This window comes from Phoenix dactylifera, chromosome 7 (genome assembly GCF_051530095.1).
Source record: "Phoenix dactylifera cultivar Ajwa chromosome 7, Ajwa_hap1_PhDact_Kaust_v1.1, whole genome shotgun sequence".
Lineage (NCBI taxonomy): Eukaryota > Viridiplantae > Streptophyta > Magnoliopsida > Arecales > Arecaceae > Phoenix > Phoenix dactylifera.
In genome coordinates, this window is record NC_143196.1 from 2036748 (window position 1) to 2059855 (window position 23108).

The window sequence follows — 23108 nt, forward strand, 5'->3', positions numbered from 1 at the left end:
TCTTAAAACAACAACCGGCGGCTGCCACGCCATGCTGCCCAATTGATACAACATAACATACTTTAAGATAGAATTTAAGTAATGATATCATCAAATTTTAATTCAGATGGTAGGAATTCTCGATAGTTTAGATACGGGTTGGTGTTTTGACTCTGAAATGAAAGAATCCAGCCTTGTGTTTGGCTCACCCAATTAAATGCAATCAAAATAAGGGCGTCTTTTATGCGAGACGAGTTTTGGAGGCCCGATGTATCATCTTGGAGGAGGACTCGATGAACGTGGTTGAGTGGATTCTAATTTCTACAGAAGGGGTTGGGGGTTTCCGACCATTTACTCTCAGAGGATATCTGATGGTTATTGTAGGAGTGTGACGTCTTTTAGGTTGTGCATGTATTTTGGAAGGCAAGCAGAGCTGCTGACTGGGTCGCCTCTTTTCATCATTCTGGAGATATTTTTTGGACCCGGTGTGTATATGTTCCTCCACCAGTATGGAGTATTTTAGCCTTCGATTAAGTGGGAGATTAGTGTGAGATGCGAGTGAAAAAAAATAAAATAAAAACAAAAACAAAACAAAACAAGGAATCGAATCACCACCATTTGTCTGGCATGGCAAGCCTGTGCAGAAAGCAGAGCACTCCGCTGGTCCCATACTTCCCGATGTCATGCCTTCAATCTCTCGCCGGCCAACCTCTCTCCCTCCAGAACCCAAACCCTCGCTGCCTCTTCCCATCCCTCCTTCCTCTCAGAAGACATTCTTCAAACGATCCCACCACCCAATCCTCACCACCCCAGGAAGATGACCTCCCCGTCCTCATCGCCGACGCAGTCCTCCGCCACTCCGGCGACGACGACCCCCAAACCCTCGCCCGATCCCTCTCCCGCCTCTCACCCAGTGCCTTCCCCCCCGCCCTCGTCGACCGCGTCATGAAGCGCCTCTGGAACGACGCCCCCCGCGCTCTCCTCTTCTTCCACTCCCTCCTCCACCTCCCCTCCTCCCGCCCCGCGGCCTCCTCCTTCGACCTTGCCATCGACCTCGCTGGCCGCCTCCGCGACCCCCGCGCCCTCCACGGCCTTCTCTCCCTCCGCCGACGCCATGGCCTCCCCCCCACCCCCCGCACCTTCGCTATCATCGCCGAGCGCCACCTCGCCGCCGGCAAGCCTGACCGCGCCGTCCGCTCCTTCCTCTCCATGCCCCGCCTCGGCTGCCCCCACGACCTCGCCGCCTTCAACTCCCTCCTCGACGCCCTCTGCAAGTCCCGCCGCGTCGAGAAGGCCTCCTCCCTCCTCCGAGCCCTGAAGAACCGATTTCTACCCGACGCCATCACCTACAACATCATCGCCGACGGTTGGTGCCGGCTCAAACGCACTCCAAAAGCTCTGGAAGTTCTCCGGGAGATGGTCGATTCTGGCCTCGAGCCGACGCTGAACACCTACAACATCTTGCTCAAGGGCTTCTTCAGAGCAGGTCAGATCAAGGAGGCGCTGGCATTCTTCTCTCAGATGAAGAAGAGAGGGAGGAAGGAGAATTCGAATTCGGGGGCCAATTGCCGGCCGGATGTGGTCTCCTACTCCACCATGGTCCATGGACTGGGTCTCGCCGGTCGGCTCCACAAAGCCCGGAACGTGTTCGACGAAATGGTCGGCGAGGGCTGCCTCCCTTCGGTGGCGACCTACAATGCGTTGATTCAGGTCATCTGCAAGAAGGGCTGCGTCAAGGATGCCGTCTTGGTGTTTGATGAGATGGTGAGGAAGGGATACACCCCCAATGCCATTACCTATAATTTGGTGATCAGAGGGCTTTGCCACGCCGAGGAGATGGACCAAGCCATGGAATTCTTGGAAAGGATGAAGCGTGAGGAGTGCGAGCCCAATGTGCAGACTTATAATATATTGATAAGGTATTGGTGCGAGGAGGGAGAGATAGAGAAGGGTTTGGAGTTGTTTGGGAGGATGGCGGAGCGAGGGGGTTGCTTGCCAAATTTGGATACATACAACGTGTTAATAAGTGCGATGTTTTCGAGGAAGAGGCCGGAGGACATGGTGGTGGCCGGGAAGATGGTGATGGAGATGGTGGAGAGGGGACATCTCCCAAGGAGGTTCATGTTCAATCGTGTTCTGAATGGCTTGTTATTGACCAGGAACCAAGGATTTGCCAGAGAGCTCTTGAGGATGCAGGACCGGCATAAACGTCTAGCTCGGGTTATCAGGCCATGATTTTGTTTTATTCTTCGGCATTGGAAGGCTGGTTTTGATTAAAGGGGGAAATTCGAATGCCGTTCGAGCATGCAATGCGACGAAGAGTTGAAGATTCAAGAGTGATGCTCAAATCTGGGTCAAAAAAGATCTAGAAAGAGAAGGGGAATGCCTAGGTTGACTTGGATGGACATTGTGAAGGATTTAGAAAACCCTGGAGTAATTTGCGAGCTGGTCCCTTATTAGCATGGACCGAAGCCAAACCGATGGAAGAGGGCTTGATGATCAAGTTCAAGATAAGTGGATGCCTTTGAGAACAATTTGTGGATGTCAGGACCAGCACATGGCTGGGGTTCATGACCATTGTTGCAGAATTTTGAAAGTTGTTAAAGCTGCGGTGTTTGCCATCTTATCTTGCATATCATTTGATCAAAGACAGCCCAAAAAAATTAAGCATCAAGTCATTAACAAAAGAAGTGCAGGTTCTGGTTTGAGCTGGGAGTGAAAGTGAGGGTGGAGGGCTAGCAAGAAGAGCTGGTAGTCTTTGCCAATCATTTTTCTCATAGTGTAGAAGTTCATCCGTCCTTTTCATTTTGCTTCCTCTAAACCTTCCTCCAATTTGAATATGGGTGGACCTCCTCATTATGTATGCTACATTGGACTACCACTTGCAATCTAACTTGATTTATTGGCTGCATTCCTGATCTGATATCTGCCATCTTGCTGACTGTGATGCAGTTTTGTCAGCTTAATAAGAGCCCAAAATGGCATGTTAAACTCTGAATGCCCATCAGATCCTGAGATGATTCCCTTATTGTCTCACACAAGATTGAATAAATGCCCATCAGATCCTGAGATGACTAGTTTGTTGCTGTTTCAGCTAACAGCCTTTCAGATTTTTTGGGTCTTTTTTGGTGTCAGAAGAGGTTAATACATCCTAACCTGATTCATTGGTTCAACCAAATAAGCTAATGTGTATTTGTTATATTTTAATAAGTTAAAGGTTAAAGAGCACCATGCAAGACAGCTCTCCAGCAAAACAACTTCCATTAACTCGATCCTTGTGGCTGTTTTAAGGTGCTTTAATCTATGGAAAGCCTTTTTTTCTGAGTGAGAATAAGTGATTCTTCTCATTTTCACATCTGTTATTTTACTCTGCTTGTATTCTTTTATTCTCTAGAAAATAATGGATGTTTTTTGCTTCCTCTATTCTCAAAAAAAAAAAAAGGTTAAATCTAGGAAACCAAACAAGAGGAGAGGCTTAGACTATGGTTACATGTTTTTTTTTTATTTATTTTTTTAGGGGATGGACTGTGGTTTGATCTAAAACAGAAGAAACCACACATTAATGCATGAAATTCCCTTAAAACAGATCTATCCAAGGTCAGTCTCTCCTTTTACTTGGTAGTATGGAAGTGCTATGAGATGCTACTTAGAGAGGCCGCTTTGCTCTTTAGTTGATGGATCTAGTGTGAGTGTGTATGGCCATGCCAGAAGCTTACTAGAAACCAACCAAAAAAAAAGAAAAGAAAGGCTCGCCACTTAAATATGAAACAAAAGAAAACCAGGCTGCAAACATGGACACTACTGCCAAATAAAAGAATCCCAATTTTCTCTTTTCACATCCTTTCCTGTAAACAAGAATCAAAAACATGCAGTCAGTGGGGCAAGACAATTCTAGATATCCCCAGCTTTTTCTTAATTCGAACAATAGTTGCCCATGCTGTTAGTAAATAGTAGAAGCCAAGTCCAATAATTACGATATTAATAAGAACAAACACTCATAGGACATCAACCAAATCATCTCTCCCACCAACAAAAGAAGGCTACAATGCATTAGACTCATTAAGCTTCTTGCTTTCATGAATGAGTACATATCTTCTATTATGATCATCTTTTTTGTTCTTTTTTTTTCTTCTTCTATTTTTTAGGAACATTTAACGAGCTTTATGCCTCTGATTTCCAAGAGCATTCGAGTCCCCAGAGCTGCTCGTATCGGATGCATTGAGCCCATACTCGCTGGTCTGTCCACTGTACTCATTGCTGAATTCCTCGCTTCCAAGCGCAACCCTTCTGAATTGCCTCATATTCGCGCTGTATGAACCTGACTCGTAGTCTGAGCTTGAGTTGAAATAAGTGCTCTGCCCAGGCTTCACCCCCTCGTTCAAGTCTTCCAACGATGTGTCACCCTCCAATGCCCTCACAATCTGTTTCAAGACAATCATTTATGGGCCCTGTCAACTTTTTTTTTTTAGAATTAAAAAGATTAAAGTTCCTTCCTTGCGAGCTATCGAGCAACAAGGCGATGCAAAGGCTCCATACCTGGCTCATCTTGGGGCGCCTTTTCGCAGAATGGCGAACACAAGCAGCAGCACATGCTATCATACGTTGCATCTCGATTGCATTGTAATTGTTCTCCAAGCGCGGATCTACCAGCTCATCATAGTTTTCATCAGACAATGCACGGCTTAAGAGGGGCCTTGCCTGCTCCCAACAAACATATTAGATGCGCATAGTCAGCGGTTTTATTAGTTGGTGCATACGAAAAATAATGAACCTATAAAGTAGCATACTAACCCAATCAACCAAGCTATCTTCCATAAATGTGCTAGTGTTGTCAAAAGGACGCCGTCCGGTTATCAGCTCCAAAAGCATCACGCCAAATGAGAACACATCAGATTTCTCTGTCAGCTTTCCACTTGATGCATACTCGGGAGCCAAATACCTATATTGAAGGAAGAAGATTGTCTCAAAAAGATGGAATTCATCTGGATTAGCTGTTGATCTTCGATTAATTACTATATGGATGATCTTGCTTACCCGAAAGTTCCCATGACACGTGTCGAAACATGTGTGTTATTGTCGGAATTTAGCTTGGCCAGTCCAAAGTCCGCAACCTGGATATGCAATCGTGTAGCTGGTCAAGTCCTTTCTAATGATGAGAGAAACAAAAGACTATCACCCAAAGCACTTGCAATAACAAGAAAAACTATGGGTAGGCCATCTTACCATGGCTTCAAATTTACTATCCAAGAGGATATTAGCGGCTTTGATGTCACGATGGAAAATACGAGGGTGGCCTTTATGTAGATACATGAGAAAAAGAATACTCGGACATGTTAATTCAACCAAGTAAAATGAATTGGGACTACAAGAATATAAACATGAAACTCACAGTCTTCGTGCAAGTAAGCTAGACCCCTTGCTGATCCTAAAGCAATCTTCAGTCTTGATGGAAAATCCATTGCTGGAAGGCCTTTCCCTGAAAAAGATGAATGCAAACTATTAATTTTTGAATCCTGCAGGGAATTATATGGACTAGCTATTCTACTTCCACTAAAACAAAGTGCAACATAAACATATAGATTCTGTGCTTTTGGAGCATGTTTAAATGAAAAAAAACTACCAAAAGAGAGAGCTAACCATGAAGATGGTATTCAAGGGTTTTGTTGGGAACAAAGTCATAGACAAGCAGCCGTTGCGACCCAGCAATGCAATATCCGACAAGGGACACAAGGTGGCGATGATGGACCCTACTGATGATATCGACCTCAGCTTGGAACTCCCTCTCCCCTTGCCCACTTCCCGACTTGAGCTGTTTCACTGCAACCTCCTTTCCATTAGGGAGCACGCCCTTGTATACGTACCCAAACCCGCCTTGTCCGATGAGATTGGCCTGGGAGAACCCGTTCGTTACGGATGCCAGCTCCTCGTAGGTGAAGGTGCTCTTGTTGAACCCTAAGGCGATGTTGGGTGAAGGGGGCGGCAATGGAGGACCATGAGGGCCGGAGTAGCCCGAGCTCATGTCACCACTACTCATCATCACCGGAGGTGGTGATTGTTGCCACCCGCCGCCGCCTGGGGCAGTTGCACCCGGAGGTGGTGGGATCTTGCCCATGCGGTCCATCCCTTGGGGTTGCCATTTTGGAAGCGATCCATTGTTATAGTATGCACCACCTACAAAGATGACCATATTTACAACCACATACAAGAGTGCTTGAAACATGTAATAAAACACCATAGACATCAACAATTATAACACAGCGAGATCATAAAAATTCACAAGCCATTCATTACCTAATAACAAATTCTCCCATCCTTTGCTCCTCATAACTCTTCTTATGATAGTTTAGGAAATTAATTTTAGATTACCAATGTCACCTCTCTTTTCTCTAATAGAAAGAAGCAGAGGACTAGTCAAATGCAATATACTTGTTTGCATCAAACACAATAGCCCGTCCAGCTACATTGAAATCAACTATCTTTAACAAGAACTGTAAATTAATCTCAGCGAGGTTTCAGGCATCATCATTAATGAATGACACAGCAGCAGAAAAGGCGATCAAAAAGACTAACAGCAGATGATCAATTCAGTATCTAATTGGAATGCTCAGATTCCTTCCATGCTGGTATTCTTGCAATAAAAGAACTTGAGAGCTTTTTGCCAGGTATATAGTATAGGTAACCATAGAGCTAAAACTAGCTTAAAGTACCTTTGGGCGCTGGAGAATCATAATACCGCATGCTATTGCGAGGCTTCTTCTTCTTAAGGCAGCAGTATAAAGCGACAGCCAGCAAAGCAATAACGAACAGCGTGATGCCCACTGCGGCCCCTACGATAAGAGGCAGATCAGTTGGGTCAGATTTGCCGCTTCCTCCGCCGCCGCTGCCGCCGCTGTTCTTGCCATTCTTCGATGGCTTCGAGTCGCCCTTGATCGACGACGAAGGTGATGCGTTCCCGGAACTCTTTGGAGGGGGCGGGACTGCACCAGAATAAGAAGGGGGCGTCGAGGACTCAGACTCAGGCGGTGATGACGGTGTCGCAGGAGGCTGGCTTGGCGGAGCCGGCGGAGAGGGAGACTTTTCCGACGGGGATGGTGGGGATGGCGGCGGAGGTGGGGGCGACGACGGAGGCGGGGAAGTCCGTGGCGGTGGAGCAGTCCGGGTGACCGGTGGAGGTTGCGTCGAGGGTGGTGGCGATGGTGGTGGAGACGCTGGGGGTGGTGATGCCTGAGGTGGTGGGGATGTAGAGTTGGAAGAAGAGGGAGACTCGGCCATGTTTCTCCGAAGGAGTGCCGGCTCAGAGGACTCCACCCTCCCCATCCCTGCTCGACGTTGCTCCTCTACGCCACTGAGAACCCCTAGAGAAATTTGCAAAAGCGACGAGAATATTTAAAACAGATCGATGCAGACTATGATGGTTGAGAAATAAATGAAGCAAGAAATTTTTGCTTTTATACTCATCGTTTAGGAGAAATAAAAAGATTGCACTTCACAGAGACCATGCATGGCTAAGAACAATGGGAAGACAAAACGCCATGCGCTATTCTACGTCGGAAAAAAAAAAAGAGCGTATATTCTTTTAAGATTCAAGAATTCCTTTTCAGAAAAGAAATATTCTACACAGTTACGTTGATCTGTGCTACAAAACTGGATGAATTTGTATAACAAGGGACGTTGGTGCATGCATTGGTGAGAAAAAGTGCAGCAAAAGAATGCTATTCATATTTAGTAAAAAAAGAGGAAATCTTTGCAACAATGCCAAATATTCTTTTAAGATATCTTGAATTCATTCTTCGTAGAGAAAATCTAGAATCCAAGCATGCTTAAAATGGATTTGTGCTACGAAAGGCCGGTAAGAAAGAAGGTGATGCACTTCTATATTAAAAAGTAAAAAGAGAAATAAACAAAGACAAAGCCTTAGCAAAGGGGGACATATTCTTAAAAGTTTCCAGAATTCTTGTTCCAATTGATTGTGTTACAAGATAGAACAAAATTTTTATAACGAGAAGGGAGGTAAATCCATGAATTCGGGGCGACAATGCGCAACAAAAATTATGCTATTCTATATATTATGTAAAAAGAGAAAAATCTCTCCTCCACATCTGGATTTGATTCTGCTTCAGAAACTCAATAAATTTTTATAACAAGAAGAGAAGAGAGAGTGCAAGGCCAAGCAAACCTTTTTTTTTTTGTCTCTTAGAAGAGGAAAAGGGTTCTCAGAGATGGAAGAAGGGGAAGAAATGTAGCACTATGGCTTGGCTCCACCATTCTCCAACCACCACCTCCATCCTCCAGGGATTTTATTTGGGACTTGCTATTTTTGTTCACTTATTTCATTGTCATCTAGTTGTGTTCGTTCTCAATTGGGAGGTTAGCAATTAAAAAGATTAAAAAGAAAAAAAATAGTAATAATAAAAAAAAACCGACCTTTTGGTTCCACCGGCGTTTTGGTTGCCGGCTTTTACCTATTCTTGACCGGTCGTTAGCTCATTCCCGCGCGACCGTGCGATACACGGTTTTCGGGACACGTGCCGCAGTTGCGGCCACAAGAGGGCGCCCACCGTCCGGACTCCGGAGAAGCCGCAATCGTGGCAAAGTCGCAATGACGACGAAGGAACCGAGTTTATACGGGAAAACGGGGAGGAGATTGGATCTGGTGTTGGGTTCATAACATCTCCTATTTAGAAGCCCGCATCTCGGCCATAGAGAAATCCTCTCTGTTTTGTTTTTTTGCTAAGCAAAGTTATTAACTTTCACAGCCAGACTTCAACAAATAAATTTGTCAACTGCTCCCCAACCTGTCCATTTTAGACTCACGACCCTTTCAAGCCTTCGGAAATAAGATTTATAATAGTAGTGACATTCATAATTATAATAAGATTTTAAAGGCCATATTTTATCCATAATGAGCTTTTATAATAATTACACACAAAAAAAAGGAAAAAAAAAGCTGTTATATGATATGTTCATTAGAATGAAATTATATTCTTAAATTCAAATTGTACTCACGCCAATATTTCCCATAATTCTCCTTTCTAACATCTAGTAGTTAATATTTTGCTCCTTTTTCGACAGCAGCTGCATTTTTCCTCTTGAAGAAATAACAGCTGCTTCTTGCTTGCAGAAACTTCTTCAATTGTATACTGACTGACTATCATGTAATAATTTTATAATTTTATAATGCTCCAGTTAACAATATGAACTTGCTTTATAGAATTTTGCAAGTGCATAAGCTTAATAATTAAAAACTTTGCAACATGGATACCTACGCAGGAATTAACTGCTGAAGCTCTCCAAATCTGCCCCAGGAATCTGTTTCTGCTCTTTGGAAAGGAGAGGATAAAATATAAAACTAACAAACCAGCAAATTAAATACTTAATTAGCTAGAGAGAATTTTTCAAGCATCTTCACAGTTAACAGAAATAAAGTTTTTTCTCGGTAAAAATTGCTTCATTTAAATGATACACATCAAAGCTAAGCAGCTATTGGCCCTAATGAAGGCAGAATTTTTATTTCAGCCAGGAACCTTGGACAGAATTTTCGGAATACTATAGATTACCTTCGCATCATCTAACTAATATGGTCCATCTTGCAGTGATTCAAATGGGAAAACAATAGGAATTGAAATTGAATATCTAAAAAAAAAAGAAACAAAACCAACCACCCCAAGAGAAGATAGATAAAGTTCGATTGAATCAATCCTACCAGATCAAAATAGATGATGGGCATTCTAAATTGGGAATCCACGCAGTTAATCATATTCTACATTATAAAAGATATCAAGAAACTAAAAATTGTATATTTTGGTAACCTCCTAATATTGTAATAGTATTACTGTATCAAACTATACTGTTGGCCATATAAATTCAAGTTCTTGACTGTTGATCATGATCTACAACTCATAGAGCACGTACCTACCAAAATTTAATAGGTTTGGACCTCTTGATACACAAGTAAATAACCTCTAAAAGACTTGATATTTCGTTTCTCAATACTGTGATGCAGATCATAAACAATGGCATGGATTCTCCGTCATTGATTTTAGATTAGCACGATTGAAATCTCAATCCTTCCAGAAGGAAGGTAGTCCGACACATAGTATATGTATATTTATTGAATTACTGTATATGATCCTGATAATTGTGGGTCGCAAACCAAGATCTACTAATAGAATTTCAACAACAGCTCTACCATGCTTATGGAAACAAACTTGCTCATCATCCTGAATTGACTCGCTAGTAATAGCTTTCTCAGATTTTCCACACCTTGGTAAGAGCACAGCCATTCCATGGAGAGCATCCCAGATATATCACAGGAAGCAGTTGGCGGTTTCCTCCCATGATGAGCAAAGCCTGAGAGCAACCTGCTCATGGACGGCAAACCCATTCCTCAAGAGCTGGCTGATAAGACGAGGAGGAAATTGTTCTACCACCTTATTTACTAAACTCCTAGAATCCTTTCCGGGCGGTTTTAAGGGTAAGTTTAATAGAAGTCTAAAACAAGGGCATATGCTCATGAATCAACTGTTCCAGAAGTCCCCTTTTGCGTCTTAGAACAGCAGATATTGAGCTCGATCTATGAGGAGGATCTTTCAAGCATGTTGGCAGCAAACAGAGCAAAGATTTTTCAGTTAATTGCTTCATTTAATGATGCACGACGAAGCTGACAAGACTGTATTTCTTCGGCCTTAAAGCATGTGGCCCTGATGAAAGCAAAATTCTCTGCTCGGCCAGGTATCTGACAACCCAAATTGCACGGCCAAAACATATGGAAAGGCAGTTAGGCAGGCTCTGGACATGGTCTTTAAGCATTCGTCACTTTCCAACGCTCGCTTGCACCTAGTCCTTCAACGATTTTCCACTATTAAAAATAAATGCTTACATGGTGAAAGTCAGATAATAACAGCACATACGAGAACATTCAGATCTTCAGGTGAATGCACTAAGAATCCGATGAACATGTGCTGTATACAAGGATCTTAGGACACAAGGAACACCTCGACAAAATAAAGTAGGCTTCCCCCAAAGAGTACAGGATATGTTAAGCTCACAAATGCAGAAGAATACCACCTCAACACCAATTTGCCCATCATACATTGATGATGCCAAAACCTGAAAATTCTGATGATCATAAAATTGTCAGCTTTAAACCAAAAGATTAGCTGTTCGAACATTTGATCATGCTAAAAGGGGGAGAGAGGATTACTTACAATGTAAAATTACTGCAGGGAGCAGTATGGTACATTTGCAAAAGCGGAATACCAAGAGCAATAACACATCCCGATGCTTCTGATGTGCTTAAAAAATGACTCGATGCATGGTATCATGAAAGGAACATCTTGATTGGCCAAACCTCACGGCCTTCTCATAGGTGGTGGTTTTTGAGCAGCCATGTTAAGGGGCCTTGGACCAGCAGTACCATAGCCCATTGCAAGTCTGCTTGTTGGTAGGGAAGGTGGATTTGCTCTGAACGAGGATGTCGGCAGGCCCAGTCGAGCTGCAATTATTTGAGAACGCTCATGGAGAAGTCTCTGTCTTGCTCTGTCTGTTTGTTCCCTCACCCTCATGATGACACTTTCAATGTCCGCGAATAGCGTCAATTTAGCCTCCAACTTTTGCAACTGCAGAAAATGCAATTCCAAACTTAGCAGTGACATCACTCTAGCAATTTGTCACAAAATGAAACATGATAGCTTCATGATCAAATCTCACACTATCTTGTCTATCATCCATTGAAAACCCAAAAAAAATAAACCTCCCTGAAAATGTATGAATCTCCACCTCCATGATCCCATACAATACCTGCTTCTCAATAACAAGGGAGACGAGCTGCCGAATATGGTCTTCCTCCTGCTTGGCAAGAAGCCTAGCTTTCACAGCTGCAGCTGAAAGTGCTGTAACTGCAGCACGTTTTAACCTGCCTATGTTATGATCATCATTTGCTGCAGTTGAGTCACAATTCTTCTCATCATTGCTCGGAGATTCTTTTTTATTACTCTCATCTACAAGATGCAAGGAAACAAAATCAAATTTCAAGAGATGTCGAGCTAGAATTGGATGCTAAATTTCCCCATAACTCATTAAATCATTTGCAAATTGCAATCAGAAATCACGATGTGATGTAATGCGGAGGTATAATTGATGACTAGAGAAGGCTAGGTCAATGAGGGAATTTCACAAGCCTAAAGCTAGGGTGGCCCATGAAAATATGCAAGATGCTTGAAATTGGTTGTTAGTGTTGATAGAAGATTAAGCCGTCAAGTGAACTGCAGGTAAACAGAGCTGTGCTATAAGCAAATAATAGATTGGTCATTCCCCAGATATCTAATGTGAAAATAACTTAAATTTTACATTAAGAAGCTAAAAACTTTAAAAGTATAAATGGAAATGCCTCTACTTATAAAAAACTAGCAAAAAAGTCTTTCAAAGAATAAAAGGAAAAAGAGATAATGTAAAAGGAAAAAAAATATAATAGTCATTTTACAGAGGGTGACAACTCGCTCGGTTGGTAAACTCACTGGGATATTGATACCAACAACTTGGTTCCAAATCATGCCATCACCTGACCTCAGCCAGGCAAATTAGTAGATTGTCATTTCCTAGATATTCGATATGTAAATAACCTGAAAATTACATTAATTAGCTAAAGAGGTTATAGGCAAAAAAATTTCAAAAGCAAAAAATAGGAAAAAGAGGAACCGGCAAATCAAAAAGAAAAAATAATACACCATTTTATGGTGGGTGCCAATTGGCTTAGTTGGTAAAGTTACCGGAACATTGATACCAATGACCAGGGTTTGAATACTGCCATCACCTGATCCCGACCAGGCTTCCTCCCATTCTCTACTAATATAAAACTAGCAAACAAATTTTTGAAAGCAAAAAAAAGGAAGAGATGGTGTAAAATTTTTAAAAAAAGACAATACATAAGTCATTTTATGGAGGGCGCCAACTGGCTTGGTTGGTAAAGTCATTGGTATGTTTGTACCAATGACCTGGGACGGAGGAAGAAAGTTGGTTATGATTGCAGAAGCAACTGCAATTGTCCCATAATTTGGTTATCATTTCATCATAGTCATTATGCTATGTAAGGTTGTGCATTACGAGCCTTCGGAAATGTCAGACAAAACAACAGTCCCCAATATCAAGACAAGGGATACAGCATATAAGCTGAAGCACTACAGAAAAATGGCAGACTGAATCATTTAAAGAGAAATAAGCAAGTTATAGCAAGCCTATAACATTCATGCAGATGAAGAAGAAGAAGTAGTAAGCATATTTTACTACTTATCTGCATGTTACTGAGCCAACTGAAAGATAACACATTCAAGTATCACATTTCTATCGGTAGACCCTGCATATCTCATAACTGTAGCCAGGCCAGATTCCAATGAAATGTTGATGGGGACATCAGAGCCCTTCATCCAGATGATCCTGAGCCCCCGGATTGAGTCAGACCCGTTTATTTGCATATTTATTTTATTATTTTATTTCTGGGCTTATTTGCATTCTAGGGTTTATTTGTGGTCTATTTTATTTCTGGGCTTATTTGCATTTTAGGGCTTATTTGTGGTTTATTTGTGTTATTTGTGGGTTTATTAGGATTTATTTCTGTGTAAGGGGGTTTATGCAAATTGTGTATTTGGGCCCTATATATAGGGAACTATTTTCATGATTAGGGTTTAATGAAGAATTAAGAAATTTTCTCCCCACCTATTCTCCTCCTCTCTTCTTCTCTTCTCCCTCTTCTCCTCCTCCTCCTCTTTCTCTTCTCCCTCTTCTTCTGTTCTGATTTAAAATCCCACTGAAGTTTTCCTCCAGAATTGGTGCGGCATCAAATGTTCAAAGGTCCCAATCAATAACAACAAAAGAAACTAGGAAAGCAAGAATACAGAATCACCTAGTTATAGAGAGCAGAAAAGCTACAAGGAGAGTTTGTATGCCACGAGTGCCAGATGGTGCAGTTTCCACCTGGCAAATGGGATAAAAATCAGCTGGTTGGCATCCCAATATTGCTGGAACAGGTCTTGGGTTCAAATCCAAGTGGTGGCATTTCCACCATGTTTCTGGAAGGGGGGAAAAGAAAGAAAACAAACTATAGAGAACAGCCATGTGAGCTAAGGTACAGGGTTAGACAATGAGAGTTGATTTGTTGGTCTGGAGGATTTCTATCTCAGATAATAGAAGATGCTTAGGTATAGGACTACTTCCTTTTGATAATAACACAATAACTATTTCATAAATGAAGATCGATGGTCAAGATCTCCCACAAATGAGAGGGATCTTAGTGGACCACATAAGATGAATGGATAGAATTTATAAATTTCCATATGAAAGAGCACTTTTAAGCTTCATGATTGGCCATGCATGACACCCAGATTAAATAGACTTCCAAGGTTTACGCATGGGACTCTAAAGAGCACATCAATAATTCTCAGCATTAAGTTCTGAGATTGTATGGCAGTGGGAATCAAGGAGGTGGGATTGAAAAACTTTCAGTCAAAAACTTGGAAAATATCGTAACTAAGAAATGCTATACAAAAATTATCAGAAACGTCAATACAAAGGAATCAGTCCATTGAATGCGGATATTATTGCAGATAAGTATTTCTAGCCAATCCCAAGTTGGGGATTAAGGTTTATTTGAGTTAATGAGTTGTTTAGACTTCAGATATTTTATTTCTATAATTGCTACTTAAATTTTTAGATATGTTTCTTTCTACCATGATGCCCTCGTAGATTTCAGGAAGAGATATCATTGGAGAGTCTTCAATATAGGAACAAAAAGGGGCAACTATATGAAATCTAGCAGAGAACTTCAATTTCGTACCTGTTTTCTCCCCAATTTCAACTGCTGAACCATTTCCAGTTGTCTGCTGCGGCTCCTGTTCTTCCAGACCAGCTGAAATAGCCTTCATATCTGAAGTCTTCAGTGTATCTGACTGTTGTTCGACCTTGTCTGGTGAGGCTACGTCACCTGTCTCCTTCATAATACTAGGTTTGTCCTCTGAAGACTTTAAATCATCTATTTTCTTCTCTGCACTTGGTGACTTCTCTCCTGGTGAAGCTAAATCTCCTAGTTCTTTTGTATTATTTGGTGAAGAGACTACAGGCAAAACAGAATCACTTGCAACCTTTGGAGCACTAGACATAATCGGCTCCCCTGACGAAGCTCGATCAGCAGAATCCTTAATAGTGCTAGGGGCTTTCTCTGATGGGAAAACTACATCACATGATTCATTTGCATCAGGTTGTTTCTGCGAGCAATCTTGTGATGCAATGGACAAGTTCTTTTCATTCTCCAGAGAAACAGCATTCTCCTCATTCTTGTCAGTGCAATCATTCGATTTATCAGCACCTTCCAAATTGGGTGTCTGGCTCACATCTTTATGAGACTCCTCGTGAACCATGTCAGCAACAACACTGCATTTTACATTTTATTTATCAAGACAAGCACTGCAAGCTGTCTATCACAGTATTACACTAGGATACCATTGCATATGGCTAGTTCACAAACCTTGCACAAGCTGGTGAATCCTTTCCATCATTTGGTGGATCTTCGAGAATAAAACAATGCCTTGTGGCAAGCTGGATGCCAGGAGACTCCTCTGACATGGCTTTCAAGGAACTGCGGCATGAGGTTGTAGCAACATCATGTTCCACCAGACCTACTAAGAATGCCGCCTGCAAAGCGAACGTTGAACCATGTTTAGCATCCACACAGACTAAAAAAAGATGCCAAATTATTTTCCAAGTCACCTATGCACACTTACCAGTGCCATGACTGGGTTTCCTGCTTCTGCAAATGAGCCTAATCCTCCTTCTTCAGGAAAATAACCAACAGCATGAAATGCTGTCTTCAGTGCATCGAGAGCAATGCTGACACCAGTTTCATAAGAAATCTCAACATCAACAGTACTTTTTTTCTTCGTAGCATTTGTTGCAGAAGTTATAGCTTGATCGGCATCGCCTGCATTTTCAACTTCCTTTGTTTCAAGATCATCTATGGCAGCCGATTCCTCTTTAACTACAGCATTCTCAGCTTCTGTTGTTCTGGAAACATGTGCAGCAGTTGATTCTTTTTTTGCACCTGTATTTTCAGCTTCTGCCGTGCCAGGAACATTTACAGCAGCTGGGTCTTTTGCTTCAGCATTTTCATCTTCCATTGGTTCAGGAACATTTACAGCAGCCAATTCTTTATCTGCTGAAGTGTGGTCCCTATTCTCCTGGATATTGTTTCCAGCATCGTCTTCGCCTTCCAAAAAGGAATCCTCGATAGGCATTTGAAGAAAGTGCAAGATGCATTGAGCTTTGGTTTTTGTGGCAACATGTTCAGCAATCTCATTCCAGTTTTCCCCGAAAAGTTCTAAGGCTTCTAGAAGAAGCAGGGTTTCCTGATCTGTCCAACTCCCACCGCTAGCACCAGCAACCTCCACAGAATCCATAAGAATGAAATCACCTGGTGCCATGCCTGAACCAAATTTCCCATCATTGTAGCAATCAGCGCATAAATCAAAATCTGCCTGTGGAAACAAAATGATAATCAGCACAGCTCTAGAGTAGAGCTATTAATGAGCAAGTCCTGTCAAAAGAAATCCCAACTATTGCATTATCTTTTAATACCAGGCTAATATTAACACTCTTTCATTTGAAAAATCTGTGCCCTGAAAAAGGAGTGTTATATTTCATTTTACAATATCTAAAATGTTTTGAACAATGCAAAGGAAGTAAAAGCTTGCAAAGCAAATCATGTCACATTTTCATTTTATAATTATTATTTCATTTTACAATATCTAAAATGTTTTGAACAGTGCAAAGGAAGTAAAAGCTTGCAAAGCAAATCATGTCACATTTCCAAACAATTATACCTTGTTCAGCAATGCAGTATTTCAGCCAACCTCACAAGCTGATCGTTCAAGCAGTCATCATGAAAAATATACAAAAACCCATTACTAAAATTGATCTTGGAATCTAATAGCAGAACTCAGATTTTGATGAGAGCAGCATCACCCTGCAAATGGATATTACTCTCTTCTGCCAAACCCACTATAAAAATTGCCACACTATATGACTTGTCTTTCACAGCATTAAAGAGTCTTACCATGATTGCAAGACGTCAAAGAAAGGCCAAGGCCTTGCAACCTCCTAGCCTCTTTTTTAACAACATTGCACCCCCACACCCCCGCCACCCGTGTCGTCCCCCATTAAGCTAGGCATTAACTCAACCTTAGGGTCCCCCATTAAGCTCACTTTTAGTGTCCCTGATTGCCGAATCTGAAGAGACCCTCATACTTAATTTAATTCTAGATATTTGGAATTATTAGCCTCATCAAAATCATTCATTTGACTAAGTTCAGATCCACGTTTTAGAACTACAGCAATATAAACACTTCGCCTGGTGAATTAGACGTTGTAAAAGTAAAATGACTCAAGGAACACCATGGACATGGATGCGAATTGGAAAATGCCGCTTTGCAAGAAGCCCAGGTAAATCAGTTGTATCAATAGTGACAGAATTTGGCATTATTTAGAAAGAGACTCCTACCCGCAGCCAGAGCATAACAACACAAAAAATCTCCCAAGTAGATTAACAGTAAGCAATTGGAAAATATGGCTTTTACGGTCCCCTTTTACCCACCTTCTCATTTCCTTTACTTTTGAAATCTAAAGCATTAGCAGTAAGCACAAAATCAGAATCAACAGTTAACTGCTATAAAATTAGAACAGTGAGTCATTGGCAGCACCACAGCATGTTAGGGAAGCATCAGCAATGATAAAAAAAGACATGGCAGTGACGGCAATAAAGAAACTCCACAGACACAACAATCATGCCTCTTTCTTTTCTAAAGCTCGATCAGCAAATGGAGCTTGGGAGAGAGGAAAACAGAAATAGTTGGAATCTAAGAGTTTAATCTTGGTTATCTTTTTTTCCTACAATCTCTACTTTTAAACCTTTCGAGATAAGACAAAATTGGGGATTTACATAAGTTGATAATTGCACTCTTTATTTATGACATCACTAGAAACATCGATTAAATAATGACAAGTTCACCAAATGCAGACTCTCTCTCACACACACACAAAGAGAGAGAGAGAAAAACTCTTTGGTCTCTTCATATGAACTTTTGTTTGTCATCCCTTATTTTTGGTTGTTCACCTATAGGGAAACAAGAAGCGAAGAATGGCGCAACCAGTCTTACAGGTACGAGAGGTGATACATGCCCCGTATCTGCTCATAACGTGCCAAACTGGAAGATACCACTATATTCCTGCACGTCAATATGGGGTTGATACAGTACAATATAGTTAAGAAGTGAAATCTTGGTAGAGGGAAGGGAAAAAAATGGACCATGTAGAGGAATTTCAAGCAAACCATGCACTAACAGTAGATTGCTTATAATCTTGCCAGGACAGTTAAACAATTATTAATACTCTGCATGCGATCGAGTTTATTCTCCTAAAATAAGTGAAGCTTGCCCATGCAGATCAACTTGATTGCTTTCCAATAGGTAGAAAGGACCAAGGGAACAAACAATAGGCCCGATAGAAGTTAGAATAACACTTCTATGACTTGCTTTGAGGGAAGGACACAAGGGAACAAACAACAGGCCCTAGAAGCTAGAATAACCCTTTTATGACCTTCTTTGAGGTGCAATATAGCAAGCAACCTACATGTTGTCTCCTTACCTTTTGAGTTTTGTCACTTACATCTTTAAACAAATTTTGGCGGAAGGAGCAACCTGGCTAGAATGATTAAATGCAAGAGCATGATTTGGATAATAACTCCCCCACCCCTTCCGCCGCCGCCGCCGCCGCCCACACACACACACACACAAAAAAAAAAGGTATCAAGTACAACTCAAAGAGCCTTCTTTAACCAAGGCATGCCCTAGTCACCTCAGTCAGCATCTCAGTCACCATTGCATATCACACAAGATCACCATCCTGCCCTATTCACAAGTCCATAGGAGTTACTTCCAAAATAAGGATTCCCTCAAGCTGATAGATAAAATCAAATTCCTTGCAAAGGTCGAGAAATTATTGCTTTACAATTTTGGGAATTCAAAACTTATGAATGACATGTAATTCTTACCCTTCAAACAATTTGGTACAACCATTAATTCTGGCCTAATATCTTAAATGCAGATTCTTTATGAAAAGAACTACTTATTTGTTGATCTCTATTGCCTATATCGTTGGAGATAAAAGATTTTATCCCCCTCCCCTTTAACAAACTAGCTCTAGCCCTCATAAGTTGGCTTAGAGGATAAGTGAAGACCTTCAAGTTACTCAAAACATAAGTATGATCCCATAAAGAAGGGATAATCAGTCATGCAATGGTATGAATACCATTTATATGTGTCATCATCTCAAAACCCTTGCAGGACATAGAACATACTTTGTCTGTCATATGACTCTTATCATCTCATTTGCCCATAATCCAAACTTGCTTGCTATTTCAAAGAAGAGATAACTATCCTTGTTGTGTGAAGCTAACCATGTAAATTGAACAAGAATGCCAAGCAAAGTGCAACTGATCTCTCCCTCTCTATTCTTTTAAGCACTGGCAGACTAGGATTTTGATGAAGGGGAAGGGGCAAAACAATTGGTGATCTATGAATTACTCAATCACAAATATTAGAAACCCAAAAGATTATAATGCCTGCTTGAACATGCTATACAGGAATATCGCTTCACCTCAAAAATCCAATACATAAGCTCTATGAATAGAGTAGAGATAGTAGCTGGGGACAAGATAAAAAGGGACATAAGGAAGGGGGATAGAAGCCCCCAATTGCAAAGCCAATATAGGCTCCAACATATCCAAAACTCATATCAACAAGGGTCCCACCACATAGTAGCAGTCCTTCGTGCCAATTGTACAAGGTGTGGGTTGTTTGAAAATCTTTTGTAAGGGTGCGAATCATGAAGATGATACATTTCGTAGAAACTTGACAAAAGAAGCCAGTCTAGATCCAACATAACAAAGTTTTCAAAAGCAAGCTGCCAGATTTGATTAACATAATAATCCATAAAAGGCAGATCCAAAGATTCTAGTAAGGGAACTTGATGAAAAGGAAGCTCTGGCCCAAACATCAAAAGTATTCTAAGGGACCTTCCTCTCAAGGCCCACATTAGGCTTCATTGTTGCTTCTAAAAGGATATAGGCCTTGCTAAGATTCTGCAAGGCTTCACTAAACCCTGATGCAAAATATTACTTCATAAAAGCTAAAGAAGAAGAACAATTCCAGAAAAATAAAAAAAAAACCACTCCACTCACCATCTCTATGTGGTCCCTGCCAAACTAGTGGTATCAACAAGGTGATGGATGTGTTCAAAGGTTTTGCAACAGAACGTAAATTAGAAGGGAACATACAATATCCAAAACTAAAGACACATGGAGAGAATCACTACTTATATACAAACCATGGAGTTGATTAATAAAGGTCGAAATTAAAACTTTATATATTATTTGTTTTATGGTGGTGATTTTTTCAAGATATGAACATTTATCCACATCTCCAAATGGCCAAGAGTGAACATTTATCACTTATAGTTCCCATTGTTTCAAAAGTTTGACTACATGTAAAGGCCATTGTAAAACATTGAAACCTGTACGGAAGGCAACACATATGAAGTACTCCATAGAGTACCGATAATAAGTTACACCCATGTTATCTTTGTTTATGTCTCCATAAACTAGAGACAACATCAGAAAACAATACATGGTCACATGTGATTAGTGAAGGGCAATAAGCTGGTAAGTAAACCTGTATTGTGCTTCCAGTTTAGCATGAGAACATCTAACGTGTAGGTTTACTTGACTTCCATAACTAGTATTAGTATCCTCAGTAGAGAGTAATCAATCAACCTATGACACTCCGAATTCAAATTCACAATGCACGACAAATGGCAATTTTTAATTTCTAATAAAATTATCTCATACAAACTTCAGCATGTCATGAAAACAATTGTATCATCCATGAGAATCTATAGAGAATAAGGTACAAGTAATTCTATATGCACTATGTTTCACATAATGTCATGGTCTTAAAACGAAGCCCAAACTTCAATGTTGTAAAGTAACTTAAATGCTAAGAAGTCAGAACAGCTATCAGCATTAAGGAACCAACCAACCTGTTTCTGGCAATGGTAGCGCTTGCGGGAGCAATCAGCTGCACAAGAGTTGCAATGGTACTCAACTGAAGGTCCGACAGGCCTAATCAAATCATCAGCTAGGGCAGATTCAGGAAGCAAACAAGGTGTTGCAGTGGGTACAGACAGCTCTGCTTTCTTGGGAACATAGCGAGGGAATGAATTAACTGTCTCGAATTGATACAGTTTATCAACCAAGGATGGTGTTTTAGCTCCACTATCAGCATCAGAGTTGGCCACATCAGGTTTGGATGGTGGGAAAGGATGGAAATTAATCAAACCCCAGTGATCCAAGAACTCCATTACTTCTTGCCTCGCATCCATATCTCCAGCAGATAAGTCAGAAAAATCCTTAAGTTCCACTTGTGTCTGTGGGTCAGCGTGAAACTTCTTCATGATGGAATTCCTTATCTCCATGTATATCTCAGGTGTCCGATTCTCCGACTTCCCGTTGAAAAATGAAGCCAGCATCTGATTCTCGATTGGATGGATCCTCTTCCATGAAAACCATCCTATAATTGGAAACAGATAACATATGAATTTCCCGCAAGTGTGTCAAAAATCCAAATTTTTATTGTTAAAAATGGAAAGAATTCACCAGTGAGAATTGGCTTCCCACCAAGCATAACATAAAGCTATAAGAAGAATGGTGTTAAATAAACTAGATGAATTCTTGGATGCTCCAAAATAACCATAAGAGATACAAGATTCTCGCAATGAAAACAGAAGCAGGAGCACTGCACTCCCAAAAAGGCCAAAACCCCAGTATTAGCAAACTGGCCAGAAACCCTTCAGAATGGAACGAAGGCAGCCGAAACAAAGACTCCTGCTCGGGTTTCTAAATAGATCTGAAAGATCCTATACTGGTTTAGAAGCTCACCAGCAGGAGTAGGGACGGCATGCACATTGGCGCCACGGGATCGAACCAAATCGAAGTCCACATCCACGAGGGGCTCCTCGACCAGCTCCTCCACCTCCGCCTCGGCTGGATCTGCCGCGGCGGACCCGCCCTTTCCCCCGGAATCCGCCAGCCGCGATGTCTCCGTAGTCCTCTGGACGGCAGCGACGACCTTGTTGGGGGACTGGCGGGCTCGGGTGCAGGGGCCGTTGTGGACGGGGGGAAGGTGATGGAGAGGGTTCCGCTCCTTGGCGTGGCGCTTCGAAGGACCGGCGGAGGAGGAGGACGTGGTGGAGGCCTTCCTCTTGGCAGCGCCGGCTCTCCTTCGAGGCCCTTCGACTAGGGTTTCGGCCACCGCCACCGCTGGCGCGGCCTCGGAATTCGCCGGAGCCGGCGGGACGTCGCGGCCTTTACCTTCCATCGCCTCTTCGAGGCTGCTTCTTCTCTTTGCTCTCCTTTGCTCGCTCGCGATGTCGTCTGTGGGGAGAGCGGCCGCCGTCACGCCCAAACCACCACCCCAGTCCCCTTTTATTTATTTTTTTAAAAAAAATCTTCCCGTGTCTACTCTGGGTGTTCTTTTTTTTTCCCCCGGAAATTAATTTATTTAATTACTTATTTATTCGATGATGGCCATGGGGGATATCGTGCGCTGGACGGAGTATGAAAATTGGTGGAATAAGAAAAAAAATGGAAAAAAAAAAGGAGAAGAGGAAAGTTTTAAACATAAAACAATCAAAAAAAAAAAAAAACGGAATGCCCAAGAAGGTTAAAAAAATAAATACATAAAATATTAAAAATAAAATATTAATAGGTAAATTTTGAATTAAATCTTAATGATTGAATAATAGCAAATGGTCGTCCTCCAACAAAAATAAATAAAAAAAAAAATCAAGAGACCAAGCAAAAACTAAAAGTTCAACATTTAAATTTATCCGCAAATTCCAATTCTCGAAAATCTGAAATTTAAAATATTCAAAGAAAACTAATAAAAGCATGGAATAAATCAAGAATTATACATTTAAAGAGTCTGCCCTCATCGAGCACTATGCTTTTTCATTTTTATGGATAGATTGGTCTA

The 23108-nt window shown here is 41.5% G+C and overlaps 3 protein-coding genes across 5 annotated transcripts; 1 reads left to right on the forward strand and 2 right to left on the reverse strand.

Annotated features, from left to right (window-relative positions):
- Positions 1-416: 416 nt before the first annotated feature.
- Positions 417-3087, forward strand: LOC103707645 (pentatricopeptide repeat-containing protein At1g74900, mitochondrial). Its single transcript, XM_008792216.6, has one exon. The coding sequence runs from the start codon at positions 532-534 to the stop codon at positions 2212-2214; it is 1683 nt and encodes a 560-aa protein (XP_008790438.5). The 5' UTR covers positions 417-531; the 3' UTR covers positions 2215-3087.
- A 923-nt stretch (positions 3088-4010) lies between these two features.
- LOC103707644 (proline-rich receptor-like protein kinase PERK15) lies at positions 4011-7393 on the reverse strand. The gene is made up of 8 exons (XM_008792215.5): positions 6687-7393; positions 5617-6150; positions 5369-5455; positions 5203-5273; positions 5014-5090; positions 4771-4918; positions 4516-4677; positions 4011-4400 (listed from the first exon to the last, which is right to left on the reverse strand). The coding sequence occupies exons 1-8, from the start codon at positions 7294-7296 to the stop codon at positions 4131-4133; spliced, it is 1959 nt and encodes a 652-aa protein (XP_008790437.5). The 5' UTR covers positions 7297-7393; the 3' UTR covers positions 4011-4130.
- A 3423-nt stretch (positions 7394-10816) lies between these two features.
- Positions 10817-22620, reverse strand: CHB3 (DNA-binding family protein). Of its 3 annotated transcripts, XM_088700924.2 has the most exons (9): positions 22013-22620; positions 21115-21644; positions 15750-16499; positions 15494-15660; positions 14807-15399; positions 11779-11978; positions 11242-11597; positions 11187-11205; positions 10887-11097 (listed from the first exon to the last, which is right to left on the reverse strand). In XM_088700924.2, exons 1-7 carry the CDS (start codon positions 22449-22451, stop codon positions 11331-11333), a joined length of 2946 nt encoding a protein of 981 aa, XP_088557050.2. In that variant the 5' UTR covers positions 22452-22620; the 3' UTR covers positions 10887-11097; positions 11187-11205; positions 11242-11330. The 3 variants fall into 3 exon arrangements, with proteins under 3 accessions (XP_008790351.2, XP_088557050.2, XP_089780277.1); XM_008792129.6 differs by having other exon boundaries at positions 10817-11097; positions 11187-11597; XM_089924151.1 differs by lacking the exons at positions 10887-11097; positions 11187-11205; positions 11242-11597; positions 11779-11978 and adding an exon at positions 12407-12599.
- Positions 22621-23108: the final 488 nt, after the last annotated feature.

Bases quoted from the DNA above. Each gene is read 5' to 3' on its own strand.
- LOC103707645 (XM_008792216.6), top strand. From the start codon at position 532: ATGCGAGTGAAAAAAAATAAAATAAAAACAAAAACAAAACAAAACAAG.
- LOC103707644 (XM_008792215.5), bottom strand. From the start codon at position 7,296: ATGGGGAGGGTGGAGTCCTCTGAGCCGGCACTCCTTCGGAGAAACATG. The intron at 5,274-5,368 runs GTGAGTTTCATG...ATCTACATAAAG, and splicing joins AGCTTACTTGCACGAAGACT to GCCACCCTCGTATTTTCCAT. The intron at 5,091-5,202 runs GTAAGATGGCCT...TTGCATATCCAG, and splicing joins ATAGTAAATTTGAAGCCATG to GTTGCGGACTTTGGACTGGC.
- CHB3 (XM_008792129.6), bottom strand. From the start codon at position 22,451: ATGGAAGGTAAAGGCCGCGACGTCCCGCCGGCTCCGGCGAATTCCGAG. The intron at 11,979-14,806 runs GTACGAAATTGA...TGCATCTTGTAG, and splicing joins TGAAATTGGGGAGAAAACAG to ATGAGAGTAATAAAAAAGAA. The intron at 11,598-11,778 runs GTATTGTATGGG...CATTTTCTGCAG, and splicing joins CCCTTGTTATTGAGAAGCAG to TTGCAAAAGTTGGAGGCTAA.